The sequence below is a fragment of the Bidens hawaiensis genome, unplaced genomic scaffold (genome assembly GCF_021521415.1).
Source record: "Bidens hawaiensis isolate Kalapana, Puna unplaced genomic scaffold, B.hawaiensis_p1.1 tig00038192_1, whole genome shotgun sequence".
Classification (NCBI taxonomy): Eukaryota; Viridiplantae; Streptophyta; class Magnoliopsida; order Asterales; family Asteraceae; genus Bidens; species Bidens hawaiensis.
Genome location: NW_027496708.1, coordinates 50600 through 76728, shown reverse-complemented (window position 1 = coordinate 76728; position 26129 = coordinate 50600). Strand labels below are relative to the sequence as shown.

Sequence of the window (26129 nt, the reverse complement as noted above, 5' to 3'; positions counted from 1 at the left end):
AGAAGGGAAAGCTTTAATTAGGATTCATTGGAAGATAAAGAGTAAACTGCGGTTTTCGTCCATGTGGTTTGTCCAAATCTGCGATTTTAGTCCAATAGTTTCAAATTTGCGATTTTCGCTGTGGTTTCATTTCACTTGCAATTAAATCCTAACCCACTAACTCCGTTAAATCTACCTGGTTATGTCCATCTGCTTGAGGGGAAATTTTGTCACTATACTCCTAAAAGAAACCCCAACCAGCCCTAAATACCTAATTCCCATACCCCCTTTTTCATATACGTGTGTTGGCCACTCTCCTCCGCTCCTTCCTCCACCGATCCCGAAATCCGTTCATCCACACAACCAGATCTGCACGCGCCTTATCCCAATCTCACGCGCCTAACCACTTCTACAACCGTGTAGTCAACCACTCCACTTCCATCGCCGCCGCCGCTCCAGCCAAACCACCTCCGACAACCGGCGGCGAAGAATCTTATGCCAGAAAGTTCACCGACGAGTTCACCGGTGCCGGAGCGATCGGACAGGTGTGCTAGATGATAGGTGCGGTGGTGGACGTGAGGTTTAGTGAAGGGTTGCCGCCGATTCTAACGACGTTGGAGGTGTTGGATAACTCGATAAGGATGGTGCTGGAAGTGGCTCAGCATTTGGGGGAGAATATGGTTAGGACGATTGCTATGGATGGTACTGAAGGTCTGTTTAGAGGTCAACGCGTGTTGAATGCTGGGTCTCTTAGTGGTCAACGCATGTTGAAATTGATTTGATCTGGTTGTTGATTGATTGTTTTATATCTGGTTGTTTGTGTTTAGGGCTGGTTGGGGTTTCTTTTGGGAGTATAGTGACAAAATTGCCCCTCAAGCAGATGGACATAACCAGGTAGATTTAACGGAGTTAGTGGGTTAGGATTTAACTGCAAGTGAAATGAAACCACAGGGACGAAAATCGTAAATTTGAAACTATTGGAGTAAAATCGCAGATTTGGACAAACCACAGAGACGTAAACCGCAGTTTACTCAAAGATAAAACATGAAAAAATATGATATGTTATAATGGTAGTTCATATCACAAAAAAGGGGACATGCAAAATAGCCTTTTTAATACAAGTTAAAATGATTAACGAGTATGGCCTTTTTGATTTATCATACGTGTGTTGTTCGAGTTTCTTCGTTATCTTTTTCATTGAGAAAGTGAAAGATAATAAAGCAAATGAAAAGGGCACCACTAAAAACGATCATTTGGGACCGTTCAAACTATCTTAAATGCTAACTAAAGACTTCTTGTTTTTTTATTCTTTTTTTTTAAATGACGAATTGAATTTCTATAACTTCTGATACTTGAATCTTAGATCCTTCAACATTGGTGCTTATGTTTACTTTTCTTTTAACAACAAAATTCCACCTTGCCTTGCACCTGATAAGATTTGAATTCACAACCTCGCATTTGTAGATAAGGGCAACATACCACTAAAACAATTGGTCATATGGTTAAACAAACAAAGTTTGGGCATGTTTTGAGAGCCATTTTTTTTTAGCTTTTAAGTAATTAACTTAATGTTTGCAATACTCATATATATTAGTCTAGTGGTATGGTATCCTCACTTTTAAATGTGGGGTTATAGGTTCAAATATTTATAACGTGAAAATTTGTTGTTAAAAATAATAATAAATATTTGTAAGTGTTTTCTTTTATATAATTTTATTTATGTCGCGACTGATTTTATGATCGAAATCATATTTTTATAAGGTATGTGTGAAACCTTGGATGGACAAAAGTGAAATTGCACTAATTTTGACGTTATTTTACTAATCTTGTGAAAATAACGTTAAAAGTGGCGGAAGGTTAATCAGGTATCATGTGGTGGCGTTGATAGTCGAAAGACAAGGGTACATGCACCAATCGGCCGGGGTCCCGATGGTTGAGTGTTATGTGCCTTAGTCCAAGGCTTGATGCGAAAGTACTATCAAGCCGGGGGTCTCACCGGAAGCAGCCTCTCTAATTCTACAGGGTAGAGGTAAGGCTGTCTACATCTTATCCTCCTCAGACCCTACCATATCTTTGTTATTTGTGGGATATACTGAGTATGATAATGATGATTTTAATTTTTAAGTTAATATGGTAAACGATTTATGACTAAGTTATTTACCTTTTGTCTTTTTATCAAATAACGTTGGAACCGCTCTTTGACAAAAAAATATATTTTATTCCAAATATAATTTGCCACCAAAATCACATTTTCTTTTTATTGCGTGTTTTCAGTCAGTGCTGTAAAAGTTGGATTCCAAGGTTTTGGAATCGGCGATTCCAAGGTCCTCGGACATCAACTTTGCCGTCTTTTCTCAACTCGGCCACCATTACTCGTCAAGGTCCAACTCGGTCAAAAGTCGGAGTACTCGGGATTACTCGGCCTGTACTCGGGATTACTCGGCCTCCAAGGTCAACTCGACCACCAATTTTTTTTATATAGTAAAATGCTAAAAATAACAACAAAACATGAATTTTTTTGAATTATGTTTTTTTTTCATATGAATTATGTTTATTTTAACACGAATTATCCTTGTCTTAACATATATATAATATCCAATAATTATTTTATGTTATTTTTATCTTGTCCGAGTACAAACCGAGTACTCCCTCCAAGGGGGTCAGACGCCTAGGGACCGCCTAGCAAGTTTTACAACATTGTTTTCAGCTATAATTTGGGAGTGATATTTCTAGTAACTCCTGTATCTAGTTCATTTGATCACTAATCCATCAAAACAAAGTTAGCTCGGAAAATGGTAGTCAGAGTATGAAGCCATAGATGATTAATTCACGGGTGAATTCTGAGAAGAAAGAAAAGTTAAGTAGTCTTAACGACGATGTGTCGTATCGTAATAAGTTGTAAAAACTAATTAACTTCTTATAGCATAGTCTAGGTACGCTTTAAAAAAAATCAACTTTTCTAAAATCATCATTAATGTGTTGTATTTTCGTTTAATGTACGTAATTATGTCTATACGTAACTATAAACATAGGTGCGTAACTACAACATATATAGGTTGGCTAATTATTAACATATCCTACGAAATATGTTACATAATTATTCTATAAGGTGTAATTAGTTATATGATTGTGTAAATAATTATACGTGTGGGTAAATATTATTACGGGTGCGTATACCCTCACCATATGCCATGCGCCATATTTTGGTATTTCCATACCTTTTATACATTAATACAACTTTAAACAACTCTTTATATGTGTGTGTTTTCTAATAACCGTATGAAATGTTTTTATAAAAAAAGTATTTTGAATTTAATAATACGAATATTATCGAAGGGCCATGGGATTTATCAGCTAATCGGTTTTATCTAGGTTGGTGTTGCCGATCTTAATTCTTTAATTCCAAATTGCCGCTAATAAATAATTGCTAAGTAGGTTATTATTTGAAGTCTTTAAAAGTGCCACTGGGGTATTGTGTAATTGGGTTAAATGATTAGTTAATTGATGAAGATGGTTATTGATTAATCAAGGCTCTTATAGAACACTAAATTACTACTAACTTTATAATTCTTTTATATATGTTAATCGACCCACAGTAGCTAAACGTGAAGGAATTTTGAATAAAATTTATGTCGACGCGTAGATATTAAAAGCAAGTCTCAGCGATGTATTTGAATTTTAGTAAAACTTTATATTTAAAAGTTATAAAAGAAAAACTAATTATGAGTAAAATTAAATATAATAATATAATATTAAGAAAAGTACAAAAAATTTCATAAAAACTAGCCCAAACTATTTTTACTTAAATAGTCGTCCAGACACGTTTAGTGCTTCAAAATATTCGTCCCTGAAATTTTCTTAGCCTAAAATAGTCGACCCGGCCAGTTTTGTAAACTATTAGTCGTCACTACCAGTTTTGTGAACTACTAGTCGTCCCGACCAGTTGACACCAAGAATCCAGTCGTCACGAGTAGTTTAAATATATATTTCTGGAATTTTTTTGCAAAAAATACCTAAAACTTGAACTTGTTTTTGAAAATACATATTCTGGAATTTTCCCTATTTTTAAATGTCATACTTTTTGTTTATTAAATCCTAATTCCCGTTACCTAATTCATTAGGTATGAGGTAGAGATGATCAAAAAAACCGGTTCCTGGAACCGAACCGGTGGACCCGAACCGGAACCGAACCGGTTCCTACCCGTTTTTGGTAGGAACCGGACCCTATCTGATTCAACCCGATGATCCGTGACCGGTTCTTGCATTTCTGAGTGGGGGCGGGTAGGAACCGGAACCGAACCGGAACCGGTTAGGAACCGGTTCTATCCGGAACCGGTTAGGAACCGGTTCTAGCCGTTGGATCGATTAAGCCGTTGGAAATCGTTTTTTTGGCCGTTTTTTGACCGTTGGGGTCAAAAGTAGCCGTTTTTTGGCTCCCCCAAGCACCCCACTACTAGTATAAATAGGTATTTGGTGTCATGGGTTCATCACAACACTCAAAACGCAAACCCGAACGCAAAAAAATACAAAAAAACGCTATTACAACGTTTTGAGTTCTCTAATCTCTTGTTTTCTCTTCTTCTATATTCATATTTGTTGTTATGGCTGCCTCACAATCATCGGTTGGTCAAGGTTCCAACGCCGAACCAAGTTTCGTTCGTATTGTACCTCATAATCGTAATCAAGAGATTTGGTGCAATTGGGATTTGGTTGAATTGAGTGACCATTCATTGAAGGCTCGGTGCAAGTTTTGTGGGGTTTATTTAAACCCACTTTCGAATTCAAATTTGAAGAAACACATCGAAAAACCGTATTGCAAGGCGTTGAAAAAGAACGTAGATTCGCAACAAACGCAAATGGATAGTGAAGGCGGAATATTTACATACCAAATTGATCGAGTTCAAAATTGTATGGCGAAGTTTGTGATTCAAGAAGCTTTGCCGTTTAGCCACTTCGACAACTCTCGCTTAACCGCCATGATTCGAGATACGCTTCAACCACAATACACTCACGTAAGTCGTCATACTCTTAAACGTTATTGTTTAAAATTGTGGAAGAAGGCCAAAGAGGTACTAATTGCATATTTTGAAAATATAAATACGGGAATAAACTTAACTAGTGATGTTTGGTCGGCTCCACATGGTCTACCCGAATCTTATCTTTGTGTCACCGCTGATTGGGTAGACCCGTCATCGTGGGTAATGATGAAACGCACCATTGCTTTCGAACTCTTTGAGTATCCACATACGGGAGATAATTTGTTTAAAATTTTAGATTATGTTATAAAAACTTATAAACTAGAAAATAAAATATTTTCAATGGCATTTGATAACGCGTCGAATAATACATCGGCGGTTGATAAATTAAAATTAAAATATACGCCGATTTGCAATGGTGTATTTTTTCACTCAATGTGTGTTGCACATATCATTAATTTAATCGTGCAAGACGGACTTGCTTCGGATGAGGTTACATCGGTTATAAACGATTTTAGACTAATGATACATGAAGTTTTTAAGAAAAGTAAAAAAAGACAAATGGATTATAGAAAATTTTGTAAAGATATGGGAAGAAAAGCTTTGGGAGCTAATTGGGATGTACCTCATCGATGGAATTCCACTTGCATAATGTTTCAAAGTGCTTTGGAACAAATTGAAACTTTACAAATGTTTCATTCTAGTCTTGCCGAGAATGATTTGGCAATCCCCTTTTCAAATGAGAAATGTGAAATTATCAACGATTTATCGACTTTTCTTGAAGTTTTTAAAACATCAACTACGAAACTATCAGGAACGTATTATCCGACAAGTCCCTTGGTTCTTTCGGAGTTATTTTTAATGGTTAACAATCTTAAAGAATTTGAAAATAAAAGTCCAATGTTTTCAAACATCATATTACCAATGAAGTTTAAATTAAAAAAATACTTTCTTGAATTGCCACCGGTTTTTACTTGCGCCGCCGCTTTAAACCCAATGTTAAATGTTACGGGGGTTGAATGTGTGATAGACGAAATTTTTTCAGCCTTAGATATGCATGAAATTGACCCAAACTTTTCAACAGAGGCAAAAAATTATTTTAACTTGAATTTTAAATTTATGTATGACTTTTATTTAAATAAATATGGGTCAAACATACACATGCCTATGCCGGGGGGGTCTTCATCAAGTTCAAGTGCTACTAGAGTACGAGATCCCATGATTAGCCTTATGAACACCGTTCGCAACGTAACGGCTTAAAAACAAAGGGGTAACACCCCTTCAAGAGAATTAGGAAGGTATAGTGCAAATGATTACTCTACCGGTTTATCCGAAGAGGAATATGGCACTTTTGATGTTTTGGCTTGGTGGAAGGTAAAGGAAACCGAGTTTCCGATTCTTGCCACCATGGCCCGTGATTTACTAACCGTCCAAGCTTCTACGGTAGCTTCGGAATCCGCTTTTTCTCTTAGTGGCAGGGTAATATCGGTGAGAAGAACAAGACTAAATTCGGAGTCGGTGGAGATGTGCATTTGCTTAAAGGATCACTTGGACTCAATCGATCGTATTCAACACGTAACCACTCTCGAAGATGAAACACCACTTGATGTTCAAGTGCACAACGAACAAGAAGGCATTTCTACAAGTAATTCCGAGGAAGAAGTCGCCGCTCAATAATTACGACGAACAAGAAGGCTTTTCTAGAAATAATATGTCACAACTTTATATTTATAAGTTTAATGTTTTGTTAGTTTGTTTTTGAAGATTTTAAAACATGTAACCTTTTTTTTTTTGAACTTCTTAAAGTAAATAAAATGAATTTTATGTTAATTGTTTTGTTTATTTTTCATGCTATACAAATACGAATCGTAGTTTAGAATCCAAATCGCAAACGAAAAACGAAAAAAAAAAAAAAAATTTTACACTGTAACCGGTTCCAACCGGTTACAGTGTAGGAACCGGTTTAGGAACCGGTAAGAACCGGTTAGATAGGTTAGGGGTCCGAGGGTGGGAGAACCGGTTCGGTTCCCTAACCGGTTCGAGCCTGGAACCGGTTTAAAAGGGGGTTTTGAATATAGGAACCGGTTAGGAACCGGTTCCGGTTCCTAGTCCCAAACCGTTTTGAACATCTCTAGTATGAGGTCAGATGGCATTCCTAAAAATAAATCCATGCTTGGGAAAACTATTAATTAAATAAAGCTAATAAAATAAAATAAACCTAACCGGTTCCGGTTCCTAGTCCCAAACCGTTTTGAACATCTCTAGTATGAGGTCAGATGGCATTCCTAAAAATAAATCCATGCTTGGGAAAACTATTAATTAAATAAAGCTAATAAAATAAAATAAAACTAACTAATATATGAATACATTTGACGATATGACAATCTCTATGTAAAGAAATTTTAATGGGATGCTTTGAAAATAGCCGATCTTAAGTAACATTGATTAAAAATTAAGTAATCCTTTACAACTTAAACAACTTAGATGAAGTTATTAATTTGAAGTCTTAATCAAGTAAAATTTATTTTAGAGGTAGCGGAGAGAGGATGTTGAGGTGGATGTGTAAGCGCATAATGTTAAATATGATAAGGAAATGAGGTTTTTAAATAAATGTCAAGAGTAACTAGTATATCAGATTAGATAATAATGGTGAGGAGATTGAGACAATTCAGGCATATGAAAAGCAAGTGAAGACCAGTTAGAACAGTGGAAACCTCATTATGGAGGACATGACTTGAGATGAGTGGATTAGATACGATACCTCTTTAAGTATATGGTGACTATGGTCCAAGATAGGAGTTTCTGGAAGCACAAGAAAGATAAAGGTTAAGGATTTTCATCAAATGGTACTTTTGTGTCTTAGCTTTGTCTTAGGGGTTGCTTTAGGTAGACTTTGCAAGTGTTTTGTCTTCCAGATTATACGTCCGTATGTTGTCTATGATATATGCATTTCTATTTTACTAACTCTTTCACTACTTCTTTAGTTATTGAAAACATTCTATTTCAATAATTATTATTTTGTATGTTTGTATGTTGTTTGTTCAGAAGCCTAGTGTCACGAATCAAATATTTGAAGATCGAGATGCTTAATTTGTGTTGTAACGCTTGGGTTTGTTGGCTCGTCCAGGACTTCATTGGGCACGGCCTCAGCGGGAAGGAAGGCGTACATGTCTAGTCGTGCTTGCATGACGAATGCATTGCTGGTTGCGAGCTGTTGCCGCTTGCCTGACGAGTCCAAGGCAGGACGAAACCAGCAGTGAGCGGACTGATTGGCTGGCCTTCGGGTGCCACACGGAGTCTGAGGGATAACTCCGTCACTCCGTGACACTAGGGTCTCTTCAGAAGTAACTTCTTTATTTTTATGGATAGAAATAAGTTTTGTCTGCATCTTATCCTCCCTAGATACTATAAATAACTTTGTTATTTGAAAGATTTATTGGATCCAATTGCTTTTTTACTCAGGCCGCCAGAGGCCGAGAAGTAAATGAAGATCTGGAATCCAGCCGCTAGGCCCAATATGCAGTGGGCTTCGGTCTGCATGAAAAACAATCAAACCCAACAAGAGAACTCCCTTTATGATTGTTTGCTCACCTCGCTGCATTTTTCATCCAAGGCAATCCTTAGTTCCTTACTCCTCAGTTATTTTTTCAAGCTTTTCAAACCAAAACCATTTCCAACCCAACCAGAGAAATCTGAGTCAGATAACCGATAGATCTATAAATGGCATAAAAAACTAAGCCCGAGAGTTTAGTGTTGGGGTCTTTAATTCTAAAAGGCTAAAACTCGAAGCATTTTGGAGTATTCTAGGCGCATAGGATTAATTATAAAAAGTTTTATGGGTTTGAGACGGATTGTATTAAGTGATAACTGCACGCTTATCCATAACCAATCGCATACTCATTTACCGGTGCTAAAATCGAAGAATATAGTAATATATCATGCAATCTTAAATGACTATAATAAACATCTTAAATTAACCAGAAGCTCAAAACTACTAAAAGTATAGAATTGTTTAAAATGCAGTCGAGTATTTGATATTTCAAGTCAGGGTCAATATTGCATTTCGGGTAATAGGGACATGAATGGGTAATTTCTAACCACCTAAGATTATAACCAAGCATACTCATGCCTTTTTAATATGCTGTTTACACTTTTCGACTACTCGTTTCCTAGTGTAATTGTTATTTTCTATGATAATACTAACCTAATTGCCATTTGGGGTTCGGTCAGTTTCAACAGTTTGTGAGCACCCTAATTGCCTTATCCAATCTACCAAAATTAGTATTAAACTAAAAAAGAGCACAATATATTTCAATACAAAATCATATAACAGTTGTAACATAAATAAACTTCTATATGACCATAGTAGCAACATATGGAGAATGCGTTATTATGAACAATTAATTGCAATTCACATAAGAATACCTGCTTTCTAAAATAACAGGAAAAACATTTGGCACTCACTAAAATGTAGACACAATTACAACAAAAACTATCACACAAACACAATGCGAAACACCTTAGGTGATTGATTCATGTCATGCATCACTTATTACCTGGTTTTAACGGCTCGTCGTCATCTTCAATATCCCAACTCAAATCCTCATCATCATCTGCAACAGTACCCAACCGCTTACGCAAGTCAGCTTTGTTTGTTGCCTCCCCATGAGAGACAACGTTCTTGTCATCCGCTTTCTCAATATCTTCAATCTCGTCCCACTCAAGATCCTCATCCTCCTGATATGATGATTCGTTTGACTTAACCGTGACGTTATTATTATCTTTAGTTTCACCTGAATCCAGTTTGATATCAACCTTTTTATCAGATTCTGGCACTGACTCAACTTTCTTAGCAGTAGACTCTGCATCGCTCTTATCAACACTAACCACACTGGTCGTCATCTCCTTATCTTCGTCAACAATCCTGGAGTTTAGAGTTTGAATTTCAACGTCAGCGTTGTCTTTCTTTTTAACATCAACTGAATCTTCGGCTTTTGAGGCACTTGATCTGATTTTATCAGCTTCTTCTTGTTGTTCAATTTCATCATCATCATCATCATCATCATCATCATCATCATCAACATCCCAACTTAACTCTTCTTCATCATCAACCGACAACGACCTCTTCACAAGCTTCGCTCTCGTCTCCTCCTGCTGCTTAAGCTTCCACACCCTATAAAAATACCTAAACCAAAACGTCGCATCATCAACCTCGTTTGGAACAAGCTTCTCATACATCCCCACCAGCTCACCATTCTCTCCAACCAACTCCTCAATCTCATCTTTCTTATCCCCAACCGCAAACCCTACCTTCCACTTATTATAATCCTCCACGTCCTCAGGATCCTCACAGTAAACCCTCACATCACTCCTAATAGCATTCAACTGCGCATCAAACCGACTGTACCTCATCGAACCCACACTTCGATCACTATAATCATCAACATCAGATGAACCCGCAAGCAAAGCTTCTTTACCTTGTGAAATAATATCCGCCGTCGATTTCAACACTCCGTCAATCGCTGAAGTACCGACATCAATAGACGCCGGCAACTCCTTCACCGCACGGCTCGCAACTTCACGGAACAAATCAGATTCCTTCCGCAAACCGGTACCTATTAGAATAATTGGATCAGGAACACGATATTTTGTGGGAAAACACAACCCACAACTCTTTTCGTTTACTAATAATCAAAACCATACAAAATATATTACCATAGCATCTCTATTTATACTAAAACTCTAACTTGTTTACCAATACTTCTAACTAGACTCAAACTCAAAAACCAAATAAACTAATATTTTTTTAACGGCCAATGAATCCTCCAAATGGGTTACCAGCTAAATTCTCACCACATCACTTGCCTTTCGATCTGGGAAAACCCTCACCTAAGGCCAACGCACGAAGACACGACAGTGCAGTTCAGTTCAAGGATCCAACTAGTGAACGCCAACTACTCGCCTAGTCTCCCATCATTAATCTGGTGCCGCTGAAACTAAATGCTGGTGCAGGAATCGAACCTCGGTCACATAGAACACCAATTACGACTATCTTCCTTACCACTCCACCACTAGCACTAGCTCATTGGCAAATAAAATAAACTTAATAATTTCTAACTCTAATAATTATTTACTAACAATAAATTAACAATTTAATTATTAACCTATTTCAAGTTCATATGTTAAATCAGTACCAAATTCCTTGAGATCTCGACGGTAGGTTTCTAGTACTGATTCCGATTTGGTAGTCAAAGTTTTCACTAGATCTCCGAAGCTCCATAAACCACCACTAGCACCACCGCCGTCATCTTCCGATGAATTAATATCGTCATATTCGGTTTCGTGAGGGTTTGGTGATTGATTTGTATCGGGTTGTTCGTGGTTATTTGGAGATTCGGGTTCTGGATCATCTGATAATATGGATCTGAAGAAATCCATTGATTATTCAACTGATTTGAATTATTTATTTAGGGTTTCTGTAAAGAGAGTCTCTGTTTTACGTATATCCTTCAAATTGTTATTATATTAATCAGGTTGTGAGTGTGAATGAATGAAATGAATACTGACCAACGGTAAACGATTTTAATATCCAACTGGGCTACATCTATTAGGTCCATTGGGCTGGCTAGACACATTAAGACCATTATTTAGCCCGTCTACTGAGATGCCCTCATGGAGTCATGGCTGATTAATTTGCGGGTTTGTGTCAGTCAAATGGATTCCAAGTTGAGTTGTTTAAGCAGTTTGTTTTTAGGAAAATTGGATTTTAATAATCATAACTTTCTGTTATTGACAGATAATAATCCCAACTTAGTTTATTCCCTGGTCCCAAATTTAAAAAAGTTGGCTTTGAATGGTCCAACGTTGAAAAAAAACCTAACGGTGTTAAGTTTTTTCCGAATTTCAAACTGATTTTTTAGGGCTTTTGATTGGAATGAGGATATGAGTCGATTAACGCAAAACTTAGCTCGAAATGATGCTTCAAATGGCTTGATTAGTGCTTCAAATCGGGTGTTTGAACTTCAAATTAACAAAAATTAAGTTGTTTGGAGTATCGTTTCAAGCTAAGTTTTACATCAATCGACTGGTATTCTTCTTCGGACAGAAGCCCTAAAAAATCAGTTTGAAATTTGGAAAAAACTTAACGCCGTTAGTTTTTTTTTAACGGGGGGACCATTGAGAGCCATTTTTTTAAAATTTGGAACCACTTGTGAGAATAAACTAAGTTGGGATTATTATCGGCCAATAACAGAAAGTTTGGATTATTAAAATCCTATTTGCCTTGTTTTTATGATTCATAAATATTTTTAAAAATGATTTTTAATTATAACACGTAAAAGAGAAAAAAAATATCATGTTTATAGTTTAGTTTATACACTTGTGGGTGTTTTTTTGTTTTAAATTTGTAATTACAAGAATATTAATACGCAAATATAACTTAATAAAAATAATATGTTTATGGCTTAAGCGAGTCTTGTTTTTGTCAACCCGTGAATATGTGTCTAGCTAACGCAATTTTTGAGTAGTTGTCATATTCGGCCCTTAGCAGTTAGCACCCTCAATGGACTAGTTTTTTTAGTTTTAATTTATGATTTTCATTTTCTGATTATTTAGTCGAATTATTAATAAAGCTACACTCAGCATGAAACTCGTGGTAGTCAAAAATATAATCAAATTCAAGGAAAGTACAACAAAGATGTTATGGTATCATACAAGCAACCCCTTTGTCTTCTAAAGAAGACCCAACCTTCACTCTTTTCACTTTCTTTACCTCACATCCAAAGATTAGAATCATAAACAAATCCTTAAATTGTGACTGTTTTTCTGAAATAAAATTGCCACCAAAATTATGCAAGAAAAGGGCAAACAAGATGATGGTTTTGGCCCATTTGGCTTTTGCCATAGGCTATTCAACTTCATCATGAATAGCATCCATACTCGAGGTATAAGACGTGTTACATTCGCTACGACCAATATAACACCACCCGACGTTGACCAAACTCAAGCCTTTGAAGTAAGTCATATGGGCCAAGACCAGACATCACCTGGTATTGACCAAACTCAAGCCCTTGAAGCAAGTCATACGAGCCAAGATCAGATGATCGAGCCCGATGATCATGAACTACTAGTTGAGTTTAGACACATCAGCGGTTCAATGGTCAACCGAACCAATGACGCTTCAAGTCAAATCTTGATCCAAGAGAACAAGAATTCAACCAAAACCAGTAAGGCAAAGGGCTCACAAGATCAAGGTAAGGTCAACGATGGTCACGGGAAGTTAACTTTGACCATTTTAGAAGGTTCAAAATTGCCAGAAAAGAAGCCTCATTTTTTGAGTGTTTCTTCAAATATCAATGAGAAAGCAGATGCATACATAAGGAGCAAAAAGGAAGCCATGCAGAAGAGTCTAAGCATGTCACAAGCAAATGATGTGTAAGGAACTAATGATCAAATTTGTTGGTGTATAATAAGCAAGATTCCTATTTGCAAACATGTTTAATAGTAATTATAGCGCGCGTGTCATGGTTGTTATGATTGATTAAAAAACGCGTGCAAATGGCTAAAGAACATTATCTATGGGAAACAAATCAAATTAATGTACAACAAAGATGGGCATGGGGTTCCTAGAAATCTGACTAATCTAAAACAATGACTAAAACAAGATTAAGGTATAAACACGATACCTAAAACGAATTATCTATGTATGCTCAAATGTGGTTGTGTTTTTAGTTTTTACTGTTGATAAACAGACGTATAGATCCTGAGAAACATCGACATATTTGCTGTTAACCTCACCTTCCATCCTTATGTTGCAAAATCTAACCGTAAACCCTCTTCGCGTTCAACTTTGCATCTCTAAACGAACCTAAAACCAAACACTTTCTTGATTCTTGGCCTAAAAATCAAGAACCTGTCAAATGATCATCTTGATCCGTTTCGTGATCAAGACCCATCAAAATTCAAAGGAAAGTTTGGATTTTGACGACCGATAAAGATCATACGGAGCCCATAAATGGTCAACCACACACGGCTTACCCGAGTCAAGCCTTAGCCATGGTTTACCTTTACCACTCCAATGTAGCAAACTAATCGCACCCGGGTGCAAACTCCTACATTTTCCTTCAATATTGTCACCACCCAAACCATGTTGGTTCCAACAATGATGAACTGGCTTAATATTCCCGGCAAAAACAAGCAAAAATGGCGGCAAAGAACCCAAATGATAGATCTTTTTCTTTTTTTGTACCACCATCCATTCTTCAACCTTTTGTAAATACCCGCCTTCCCGCCATTTTTCGACATCTAGAACCATAACGCCCGTGTTGAAATAACACGGCTCTTTCCCTTCGAATATCTTTTGTAACTCGGGTTCGTTCCAAAAATTATCATTAAAGTATTGCGTAAAATTCGCTTCACAATATTCGGGTGCTGCGAGTACCTTGTCCACTAAATCAACTCTCCATAACTTGTCGATATCGTCAACGACTACAAGATCAGAGTCAAGATAGATTATCCGTTTAACATGCTTCGGGATAATATCAGGCAGGTAAATTCTCGCATAATTCAAAGGCTCATCAAGCGCCTCACGGATGGATTTCGAAATCTTCCCTTGAACCAAACTCGAGTCGAATCGATACAACTTAAAATTTAAATACGGGAACGTTGTTTTGATGCTTGTTTTAATGTCTTGATCAAACCTTAGCCACAAGAAATGGAAGACCACATTTTCGGGGCAGCCCGAGTTGTGCAAAATGGACAAAATGGCGGCCATTGTACCGCGAAGGTAGTTCGAATCAAGGGTCATTGCTAGATGGATGGTGTCGTTCGCAGTCGAGCCGCATGGTTGGCCGTTGCGAAAGGCGGGGGCTTCACGGAAGAAGTTGACACTCTGGGAGAGTTTTCGGGGGAGATTGGTGGCGGTTAACGACGGTGGCGGCGACAGAGACAGAGACAGGAGGCCAATGAGGAGTAAAAGATGGTTTAAGCTCCGAAAGGCCATCCTGCCGGCATTAATGGTGGGTGAACGGAGATATTAAAGGGAGAAGAGAAGGGTTAAACAGCCATTGAAGGCTGGTTAAAGAAGATAAATCATTTATTAACACACAATCTTTTCAATGGCTTTGAGAGGAAGAGAAGATTATTCGGAAGATAAATGTTTTCCTCATTTAGTTTGTCTCAAAATCTTGACATTATTTGACTTTTCTAGATGGAAGTCAATGATGGTCAACTGTTGACTATTTATTTGTATTTGAACAGAAATTTCTCCTGATATTCAGCTTTGAGATTTGGTTTTTTTTTTTTGAAAATTGACTTTCATTAAAAACAAACACAACCAACGACTATCTTCAAGACGGAGAAAGACGCCGAAAGCCAAAAACCAAAAACAACAATCACGTTACATCAAATAAACACCATCTTTTCCAATCCACTACCCCTATCTTAGATCTATTTTTGTACCAAAGAAAACCCAAAGATTTTATATCCGCAACCATTTCTACCACCTTAGTGTTCTTGCCCGAAAAAATCTTTTCATTCCTAGCCCGCCAAATCCTCCAACAAGTAATGATGACAATGCCATGATTAATCAATCTCTTGTTCCCCGTCGCACCACTAACCTTATGCACTTCCACCAAATCATTGACATGGAAAACAAAAGATCTAGGGATGTTGCACCATGAACCAATCGCATTCCAAACGGCCATAGAAATGAAACATCCGGTTAACAAGTGCTCGATCGATTCCTCATTACTCTCACATAAAGCGCAACTATGATCATCACAATGCAAATGACGTCTAGCTAAAGCCTCCTTGGTTGGAAGACAATCCAGAACGGCCCTCCACATAAAAATATTACATTTTTTCGGGACCCAATCGCTCCATTGAAAACCGAAACTCCCAGCATCCACAACGGACCGCACCATCCATCTTTTAATCGACGAAACCTCGAACTCTTTGCAGCTACCAACCGCCCAAGACCATGAATCTTCACAGTCAACCATCACCACCCCTTGAAGGAGATCTTCCAACTCTTGCTTCTCGATCACCTCCTGTTGGGAGCAAGGAGCTCTAAGCCAATCCCATACAATGCGACGAGAGGATCCAGTGACCACCAACCGATCTGCTAACAAGACATTTTTCTGTTTTTCTACCGCATATAAGGACGGATACTTGTCCATAATCGGCGCCGAACCCAACCACAAATCCATCCAAAACCGAACTTGGCGACCATTCCCAACTGTGGCCCGGATCACTCTATTAAAACCCACACCATCAACCTTAAATTTGTTCCAAAACATAACACAATTCTTCAAAACCCCGGGAACCCCATTATTAACCGGAGCAAGCCCCCAACAGCGCGAGGACCCGTGAATAGACAACACTACTCTTCTCCACATCGCGTGATGATCGTTTAGAAATCTCCCAAGCCATTTAGTAATCAGCGCTTGATTATTAACCTCTAAACGAGCGATACCTAAACCCCCTTCTTTTATAGGTTTGGTGACTACCTCCCAAGCCACCCATGACATCTTCCTCACTTCATCCGAACCACCCCATAAGAACCTTCTCATCAAAGCTTCTAATTCATTGATAACCTTCTTGGGTGCCTTAAAAAGCGAAAAATAATAAGTGGGAAGACTATCCAGCACTGATTTAATAAGGGTTACCCGACCGGCAATAGATAACGAATTAACTTTCCATTTAGAAAGCCTCTTCTTGAACTTGGACACAACCGGTTCCCAATTAACCACCCTATTCATGTTAGCACCAACCATAATCCCTAGATAAGAAAACGGGATTCTACCCGGCTTACAACCCATGAAACCAGCTTGGATATCGATCTCACCATCTTCTACACCTACTCCAAATAACACTGATTTATGGAGATTAATCTTTAGCCCCGAACACAAGTAAAATATACGAAGAATACGTTTCAAGTTATCAAAATTAAAAGAAGACCACTCTCCCATAATCATAGCATCATCCGCATAAAAAAGACGGGATAAAGTAGGACCTTCATTAGGAAGAGTAATACCATGAAACGCACCTATATCACAGGCTTGTTTCAACATACCTGAAAAAGCCTCCATCAGAGTAATAAAAAGAAAAGGCGATAGCGGGTCACCTTGACGAATGCCTTTATGACACCCAAATTCGAATGTAGGAGATCCATTAACAAGAACAGATGATCTGGTTGCCAACAAAATACCACTAATCCAATCACACCAGACCGAAGGAAAACCCATCTGAGAAAGAACCGACAACAAGAACTCCCAATTCACATTATCATAGGCTTTATCGAAGTCAATCTTGAACATAAAAATTCTTCTCTCCCTCTTCTTAGCCTAAGCAATAACCTCATTAGCCACCAAAGGGCCATCAAGAATATATCTCCCGGATAAGAAAGCCGACTGATGCTCTGAGACAATCTTATTCATAACCGTTTTGAATCGATTCACTAACACCTTCGACACAGTCTTTAAAATACAACCAATGAGACTTATCGGTCTAAAATCCCCCAAAGATGACGGATTGTTTACCTTAGGAATTAAGGTGATAAAAGACGATCCAACCCCCGAGCAAAAACTTTTAACACTATGAAAATGATCAAGAATATCCGCAAAATCCTTCTCGAACAACTCCCAAAAAAACCGAATGAACCTAAAATTAAAACCATCCGGCCCAGGAGCTTTGTCACTACCGCATTCAAAAACCGCCTTCTTGATCTCATGCACAGAAAAATCACTGATCAAAAAATCCGCCTCCACCGAAGACAAGACCGAAAACCCATATCCAATCAACCGAGGCCGATGTGTAATAGATTCTTTAAACTTACCAGCAAAGAAACGCAAAACTTCCTTTTTAATGAGAACCGGGTTTGTTTCCCACGCCCCATTCACTTCCAAACCCGAAAAATAATTTAAAGCTTTACGTTTATTAATAAAACCGTGAAAAAATCGAGAATTTTCGTCTCCATGAATCGCCCAATTACACCGAGCCTTTTGCTTCAAATCCCGGTAATAATGATTATCCAACTCGCCTAACCGTCTTTTAATTTCGCTTAAAGACCATGTCTCTTCTTCCAACAAATCCCGAACCTCCATGGTTTGGTCCAAATCACGCAACTCTTGCTCCAATAAAACCCTTTCCTCCTTTTCTTTGGCTTTACAATCGATCGCCCATCTAGAGATAGCATCACGCAAAGCTTTAAATTTATACAACAATCTCGCGTCCGGAGAACCATGAAACGAGCCATCAACAAGCGTCTTCTTAACCAACGTCCCAAAATCCTCTCTACCAAGCCATGAATTGAAAAACCTAAACGGTTTGGGACCATAGTTCTTGGAAGAACCAATTTTCAAAACCAACGGACTATGATCCGGCTTATTCCTTTCGAGAGCAATATACTCCGCACACGGCTATTCCATAAAGAAATCCCAATTAACGAAGATTCTGTCAATACGGCTTAATTTATTTCCTGCAACAAAAGTAAAACGCCTCCCTTTCAAGGAGTACTCGTGAAGATTCGAATCATCAATGAAATCGTTAAACTCATTGGCCTCACCCACATTAAACAAAGAATTCCGCCTATCCTCGGCACACCGAACCGAGTTAAAATCTCCTGCCACAATCCACCTCCCATTACCCTCCCCGATCAAATCACGAATTTCCCTCCAAAGTGCTCGTTTAGTAACTAGATTTTGAGGAGAATAAACATTGAGAATATGAAACAAGCTACTCTTTCCTTTCACAGTGCCCGAAACTAGAAGCCAATTATTATTCTTGACCACCCTTTCCATACGAAAGACTTGGGAATCCCAGATCGATAATAACCCACCCGACCTTCCAGACGAAGGAACCCAATCAAATGAATACTCACCATAACCCCAAAACCGTCCCACATCCACAGAATCCAAGGAAACAAATTGCGACTCTTGTAAAACAATAAAACTAACCTCATGATGGACTCGAAGACCTCGAATCCAATCGGCTTTGCTAGAACTCCCTAACCCACGAATGTTCAGAGAAAAAACATTCATTGAACACCTTCTTGATAGCCTTCGGAAACAAGAACCTCTTTAACATTAGAAACAAAATCTTGCAAATTCTTGACACCTAACGCCTTACTCAACTCAATGGTCTTCTCCAACTCCACCTCAATCGGACGTTGGTGTTGCACCGGATCAATACCTCTACCAATCATCGAGGGCTCCGCAGTCTCTCCCTCGATGTCTCGAACCACCTCCGTATTAGTAGACTGCCCTTTGTTAAGATCCGGTGTTAAGAACACTCCTTCAACACCTGTCTCGATACCCCTAGTAACATCCGAAGGCACGTGCATGATACCGATAAACCTATCAAGATCAAACATATCTATATCCTCCCTTGGTCTCTTCTTAGGACTCTCCCTAGAACCACTACCCCCACTCCGATTAGAAAATAAAGACTTCCGTCTGAACTTCTTATGTCCCTTGCCGACCATCACGTTAGAATTATCGTTCACACAACCATCCAACCCATTAACAACATGTTCCCTGACAGAAACTTCATTAGCTTGAGAACATTCGCCCTCTTCACGATGCACATTATGAAACTCATCCTGCACAATATTATCATCACACTTATCCTCCTCCGGTAAAACGGAACCATCATCCTCTCCATACTCTACTACACATTCCGGTATCCATTCCCCAACATCTTCATCCACCCACACTTTAAAAATTTTTCCCCTCCAATTAATGTCCACCCGATCCACAATCCGTTTGCACTCTTTACTCAACACACCGATGAGAGTATACGATAAGTTGTTCCCTTCAGCTGATAAGGAAGCCGATTGAACCACCTTGCCAAATCTGCTTCCAATCAAATCGAATACCTCGTCTAACACCAACTGAGCCGGAACCCCATGAACTTGGAGCCAGGCGATCCGACCCTCCTCCACACTAGTTCTATCAGACCAAGGTTCTAAAAACTCAAACCAGTCTGACCATTTGTCTTTGTCATTCAGGAAGGCATCCCTATCCCCACTAACATAGAATACCAACACCACTGAAAGCCCTCCCAGATACTTAATATCTAATGATCTCCAACCATGCTTCCGAACCAACTTTTTCAAAGAAGTTAACGTGTGAAGATTCACCACCCTCCCCGTAAGAGCACATCCCTTCCAATGAGAAAACCGTTCCACCGAATCATCCACCTTAATCTCATCTACTTTGTTCCGATTTAACAAAGAATCAACAAAGGAACGCCCATTACCAACTGATGCATAAAGAACCCCATTCCTATTGGATCCTTCGGAACTAGGGTTTGCTTGACCACTAGGTTTTGCATGGCTATTAGCAGGAACAGAAGCCGTATTCCTCCTATTACCAGTATCGGGTCTATCTATATTCTCACCATCCACAAACCGAGCAATCGCAATAAACAACTTATACGAACCGATCCATACATCTGATAACTCATCTCCCAACCGTTTGACATCTTTCACCTCGGAAAACGATACGAAAGCAAACCTCTTGCCCCATTTATCCAGCTTCCTAGCTATATAGGAACCTTCGTAACGACCAAAGCTACCCATAACATCTTTTAAGTCTTGCGAAGAACACTTTGGGGGAAGATTTGAGACAAAAAACTTCGATAAAACCTTGTTATTACCTTGAGCCTGATGATCATTCCGTTTCCCTTTCCGATTACGTGGTTGTTCTCATTCTTCTGAATCCATGCCGCCGTGGATCGCCCGAGATTTTCGGAGCTAGGGTTTTCTTACGTTGGGGGACTTCATATCATTATTTGGATGACCACTTGTTGATAGATATGGACAATAGGTCGGCGGATGCAGGTGGTGAACGGTGGCTGGAGGTGAGCGCCGACTGTAGGGGAGCGGCGGCGGCGCACCGGAGGTGGAGGGTAGGGGTGACGGGATTTTGAGATTTGGTGATTGTATAAAATCAAAACTAATTCAAAAGATGCTAATTTATTTGAAAGCAAATAATTATCTTAGAACAAATTTAAATAGAAAAATATTCTAAAAAAAAACTCATACCATGGAGATCACTGGTTAGAAATCTTGATGGGTTAAACTCAAATCTGTCTTGGGCATTGATGTGTTTTGAAGCTTGAGACTTGTTGGATCAGAACTCATCTCAGGTTCCCTTTTGGAAGAAAATTTATGATTTCTATCAATTACCCACATTAATTGCCTAAATAGAAATGGCAAGTTTTTTTATCGGTAACAATGTGAATGATTAACATAGGGTCGTCTAAGATGAAGATCGGGCCTCAGCAACAGCTAAAGGGCCGATTTCGAGAAGGAACCGAAATAATAATAAAAAAAGGTTTTATGTAGAGAATTATGGTTAATTTCAATGTTTTAAAAACCGGTTCGTACCGGCCGGTTGAACCGGTTAAACCGGATTTTCGTAAGGCTTTGGGCGGTTTGCTGAAACATTGTACCGCCGGTTTTTCAATAAATACCGGTTTAAACCGGCAAACCGGTTTTAAACTCAAAAAAAAAAATTTATTTTTTGCGGCCAATATTTTTAAAAAATGACTTTTGACATATATAGCGAGATAAAATTGAAACGAGTAAACACGGTAAACGACAATTCGTTAATCAACCAATTTTGTATTATGCAAATCCAATGCTGGTTTATTTACATCTTTTTTAACTGACTGATTTCGTATACAAAGTACAAGCGTTTGATCTAAATCAATCATTGTTCATAGCGTGATATTTGGTTCAAGTGCGATGTTTATTAATATATATTTTTAGGTTACTTTTTTTAATTGAAATTGTATATATATATATATGAATTACAAGGTAAATTATTCAACCCGGTTGAACCTTCCGGTACATTCCGGTTCAACCGGTTGTACCATTTTTAGACTAAATCCGATACGAGTAAAATACCGGTTTTTAAAACATTGGTTAATTTTGGCTTGTTATAAAGTTAGGGCACGAGTTTTTAAAAATTGCCAGTTACAAAAGCCCACAATCAATTATTTACTTAATAGTTTGGGTCTTTACAAGAATAAGCTCAATAGACTTAACCCATCAAACTAAATAGTTTACATCTTCATAATAGGTTTAATCTAGAATAAGGTCACACCCACACAATTTTGCTTCAAAACATGCTAGGAAAGCTTCAAGATTTGTTTAATTTTTTTTAATTGTTTAACTTTGTTTTCTATTTTTGTTATCCTTGTAATAACTTTGTGTTTGTTTATTGTTATCATAATTATAGTTGATCTTTCAAACCAAAATTTTATATATCGTACTCGTCTTGGACACACAAAATTTCAGAGACGTAGACAACGACATTCCGTGGTCCTTAAAAAGAAGTTACTAATCGCTATCATTGGTGGGTCACAGAAGCCACATAATAATCTTCTGGATAGCAACATGAAAGGTGCAGTTTCATCTCCGACTTCTAATAATAAAATTTTAGATCGTTTCAAGTTTTCAGCTAAAAATACATACTTGACTACTTGTATGATAAGAAATAGAAACACGATAATGAGTTAAACTTTTCATGGATGATGAGTTTTTTCTTTAAACTAATTAACTTAATAAGGATTTATTTATTATTACTTTTTTGGTAATAAAAAGAATCATGTAAATCAAGTAAAATGATAAATAATCTATAGAAATGCAAAGTATTTTTTTGGTAACAATGTGAATGGTTAGAAGAAAAAAAAGATTATATGTAAAAGAGGGGGCTAGAATTAGATGAAAAAAAAGATTATATGTAAAAGAATTATTATAACAAGTTCAATAGACTTAACTCATTAAACTTAGTAGTTCACAACTTCATGATAGGTTAAAAGAAAAATGTTTGGAGAGCTTCAAGATGTGTTTAACTTTGTTTTTATTTTTATTTAACTTTGTTTTCTACTTTTTTATCGTTACAATAACTTTTGTTTTCTTTATGATTATCATAATTTTTTATTAGTCTTTCAAATAAAAACTTTATATGTAAGGGGCTTTTAAAAATATCCGTCTATATACTCGAAATCTCATAGGCAACCCTCGATTAACTATATATATAAAGTTATTGCCAAATTGACACAATTATCTCATAAATAAACTAAGAAATAAATGCTAATAATATCTCATAGCTAATTTTATAATTAAAAATGCTATTAATATCTCTAATTAAAATAGAGAACAAACTCGCACATTGCTATAAAAATTTATAGATAGCATAGGATGAATAATACGTATTTCAAAACTATAAAACAAAATCAAAACGTGCTATTAAATTATAATGTTGTCAATAGTGTTTGTCATTTCCACTTTGGAACATTATCAATTTTGTTGATCTCTCGATGACCCTTTTCTAATCTTTAACAAGAAGATTGTTTTAAAATGTATAGCACAACCTCAAAATGCTTTACTAAGAAAGACTTAAAACATGCTTGGAATTGAATTTGAAAACAACATATTGATTTATTAGCTTTTTTAAAAAGTCTATAAGTTTAAAAATTGTCGGTCCTAACTAACGAATTAGCTGATAACGATCTCATATTTTATCATATTTGTTTCCAATGGTTCGCGACTAACAGAATTCTAACGCCGTTAGTTGCATGTCGCCGGAAAAAACGTTTTTGGCCGGAAAACTCACATTTTTTTCCGCAAAACTCTACATTTTTGTCCCAAATATTTATCTTTGTAACATTGGATCGGACATTTAGGAACATTTTTATTTAGTAAAAGTCCCAATAATTGAAGTCGTCGGAATCTAGAACCATTGTCAGAATCGGTTAGTGGTGTTTAAGTGGCGGTATTTGGTTGGTGGTGAGTCAGTTGGTGGTGGTGACGGTGTTCAGGTAGTGTTCAACTTGAGTTTTCCGGCAAAAAAATGTGACTTTTCTGGGCAGAAGCATTTTTTCGGCGACTTGCAAGTAACGTCGTTAGGATTTTGTTAGTCGCGGATCCGTTGGGAACAGATACGTTAAAAGATGGGACAGTCAGTAGCCAATTCGTTAGTTGGGACCGGTAACAACCAAATGATGATAGTTGGGATTAATAAAGCCAATATACCTTTTTATTATAGCCAATACGGAAGATCCCCAAAGATGTTTCTCTTTAACCAATTATGTGTAACCCCAATACCAGACGAATTTCTATATATTTCAGCACCATGGGGGTTACCTTGGTAAACAATGCGGAAATCTTTGATAGCCTGCCATATTTCCTCTTCGATTGGCTCCGAAATACGTCTTACCTTCATGTTGTTTTGTTTTTCAGAAACCTATTTTATCTTTCAGGAAACAACGTCTAGGAGGAAGGTATTGTCTATGACAGTCAAGACCAACAACGTCAAGGAGGAAGGTTTAATTGCTGATAAACAGAAATTAACCGTAAATCTACAAAATCTACCAAAATTAATCCGCTAACACTATGAAAAAATTCAAAACAATTACAAGTTTTGACAAAATCAAAATTCCCCCAAAAGTGAATCCTCCAACCAGCAACCATAAGGGGTCTTCTCTTTCACCTCCCATATTCATCTTGGCATGAATCTTGAATATGTCCTTAGCCCAAAAGACAAAATAGGCGGGTGATCGGTGTCGAGGGCCGGCCAAAAATAATATTAAATTAGTGTCCTATACACCGTAAGCTAGTTATGGCAATAAGGGTGTCAAAGCATAAAAGAGGTGGTTAGTATTTAGCGCATGTTCATTAAGTAAGAGCCTGTTCGTTAATATGAGATGCAGGTCGAAGGGTTCTTGTGCCTTCAAATTAGGGAATCAGAGTATGCTGAAATTGCAACAGGGAAAGTAACAAATTGATAATGTTAGTGTTTAGCGCAGGTTCATTAAGTAAGAGCCTGTTCTTTGAGATGAAATGCAAATCGAAGGGTTCTTGTGCCCTCAAATTAGGGAATCAGATTGTGCTGAAATTGCAACTGGGAAAGGAACAAATTGATAACGCTAGGTTGGAGATGGAGTACTTGGGGTCGAAGAAGACGAGGTTAAACCGGCATGTGTTGAAATGCAATTGCAAGCTCTTAAACAACAACCCCTCATTCGAGGGGGGTGATCGGAACTAGAACTCAGGCTGCGGTTATTGTTTAATTTTATCTTAAATTGCAAATTAAAAACTGTTTCATGACCTAATTTAATTCTATTGTGTTATAGATGTCCAAGGAGTTGGAGCCAGTGGTGCTAGAGCTGGTAGTTTTATTTGCGTTGAAATCTTTACTTATCTGATGATGACATGCTAATAATTTTGTTGAAACTTCTACTTAACTGATGACACATTAATTTTCGCCTTTAAATGTTTTTTTTCTTTGTTGGATATGTATTGGTATTTGTTGTGTTGAGAATCTCTGTGTCTTGTGGCATAAGATATTAAGATCCACAAGGTATTTTGACCATTTTCATATCGGTGACAAAAATGTCCCTGGTATGAACTAGGATAAACCCAACCCACCAACCCTTGATATCTTTTTGGTTTACCTTGTAAAACGTATCTGTTATGCATAGCAACATTCCGTCTATCCTCCTAATTGTCATGTACATAATAACCTAATCTTGAATTATCAGGTTCTTCCTCAACAATTTAGATGCAATTAGTTGAAATCTGTTTGTTTATGTTCAACCTACATATGGGTTTCAGCGATAATTTTGCCCCATACATTTAAACAAGATCAATTAAATAAGTTTTAGTAATCCTGACAGTAGAATCAACTATGAGCAGCAACATGTCGAGTGATTTCATCAATTAATCCAACCCTTAACTACATTTGAAAGCATCATGTTGGTAATGATGCACTAATATCAATCACTATGATTTAGTTGGATTTACTTACGTGGTTTATAAAACACTCAGCAAAGCGATCTTCTCTGAGAATCCACTATGCATGTATTTTTTTCACAAAATTTGTTTTACAATCCTGAATTTGTTCCCAATATATTTTCACAATAAAGTGACCAGAAAAAAATAAAAAGAGTTAAAAATAACATTAGAGATTCTTACAGGTTTTAATACATCAATTATTTTAAAAGTAAAGCGCACACACAGCAACAAATGACTTCATTGTTGCATATCTTAAGAAATACAGGTGCTAGCATTGCAACAAAAGCTTAAAATATGATGATTAGCACTCTCAATCAGTGAGATGCAAAAACTACTAACACATTAATCATGTATTTAAAAATTTGGCT

General features: G+C 37.4%; 1 protein-coding gene and 2 pseudogenes across 1 annotated transcript; 1 reads left to right on the top strand and 2 right to left on the bottom strand.

Moving 5' to 3' along the window:
* The first annotated feature begins 533 nt into the window (after positions 1–533).
* On the top strand, positions 534–900 carry LOC143590162 (ATP synthase subunit beta, mitochondrial pseudogene; annotated as a pseudogene).
* An 8362-nt stretch (positions 901–9262) lies between these two features.
* LOC143590168 (uncharacterized) lies at positions 9263–11407 on the bottom strand. Its single transcript, XM_077070730.1, has 2 exons — positions 11150–11407; positions 9263–10570 (listed from the first exon to the last, which is right to left on the bottom strand). Exons 1-2 carry the CDS (start codon positions 11391–11393, stop codon positions 9501–9503), a joined length of 1314 nt encoding a protein of 437 aa, XP_076926845.1. The 5' UTR covers positions 11394–11407; the 3' UTR covers positions 9263–9500.
* Positions 11408–13908: 2501 nt separating this feature from the next.
* LOC143590167 (putative galacturonosyltransferase-like 4 pseudogene) lies at positions 13909–14955 on the bottom strand (annotated as a pseudogene).
* Positions 14956–26129: the final 11174 nt, after the last annotated feature.

Bases quoted from the DNA above. Each gene is read 5' to 3' on its own strand.
- LOC143590168 (XM_077070730.1), bottom strand. From the start codon at position 11,393: ATGGATTTCTTCAGATCCATATTATCAGATGATCCAGAACCCGAATCT. The intron at 10,571-11,149 runs GTACTGATTTAA...TTATTCTAATAG, and splicing joins TCGAGATCTCAAGGAATTTG to GTACCGGTTTGCGGAAGGAA.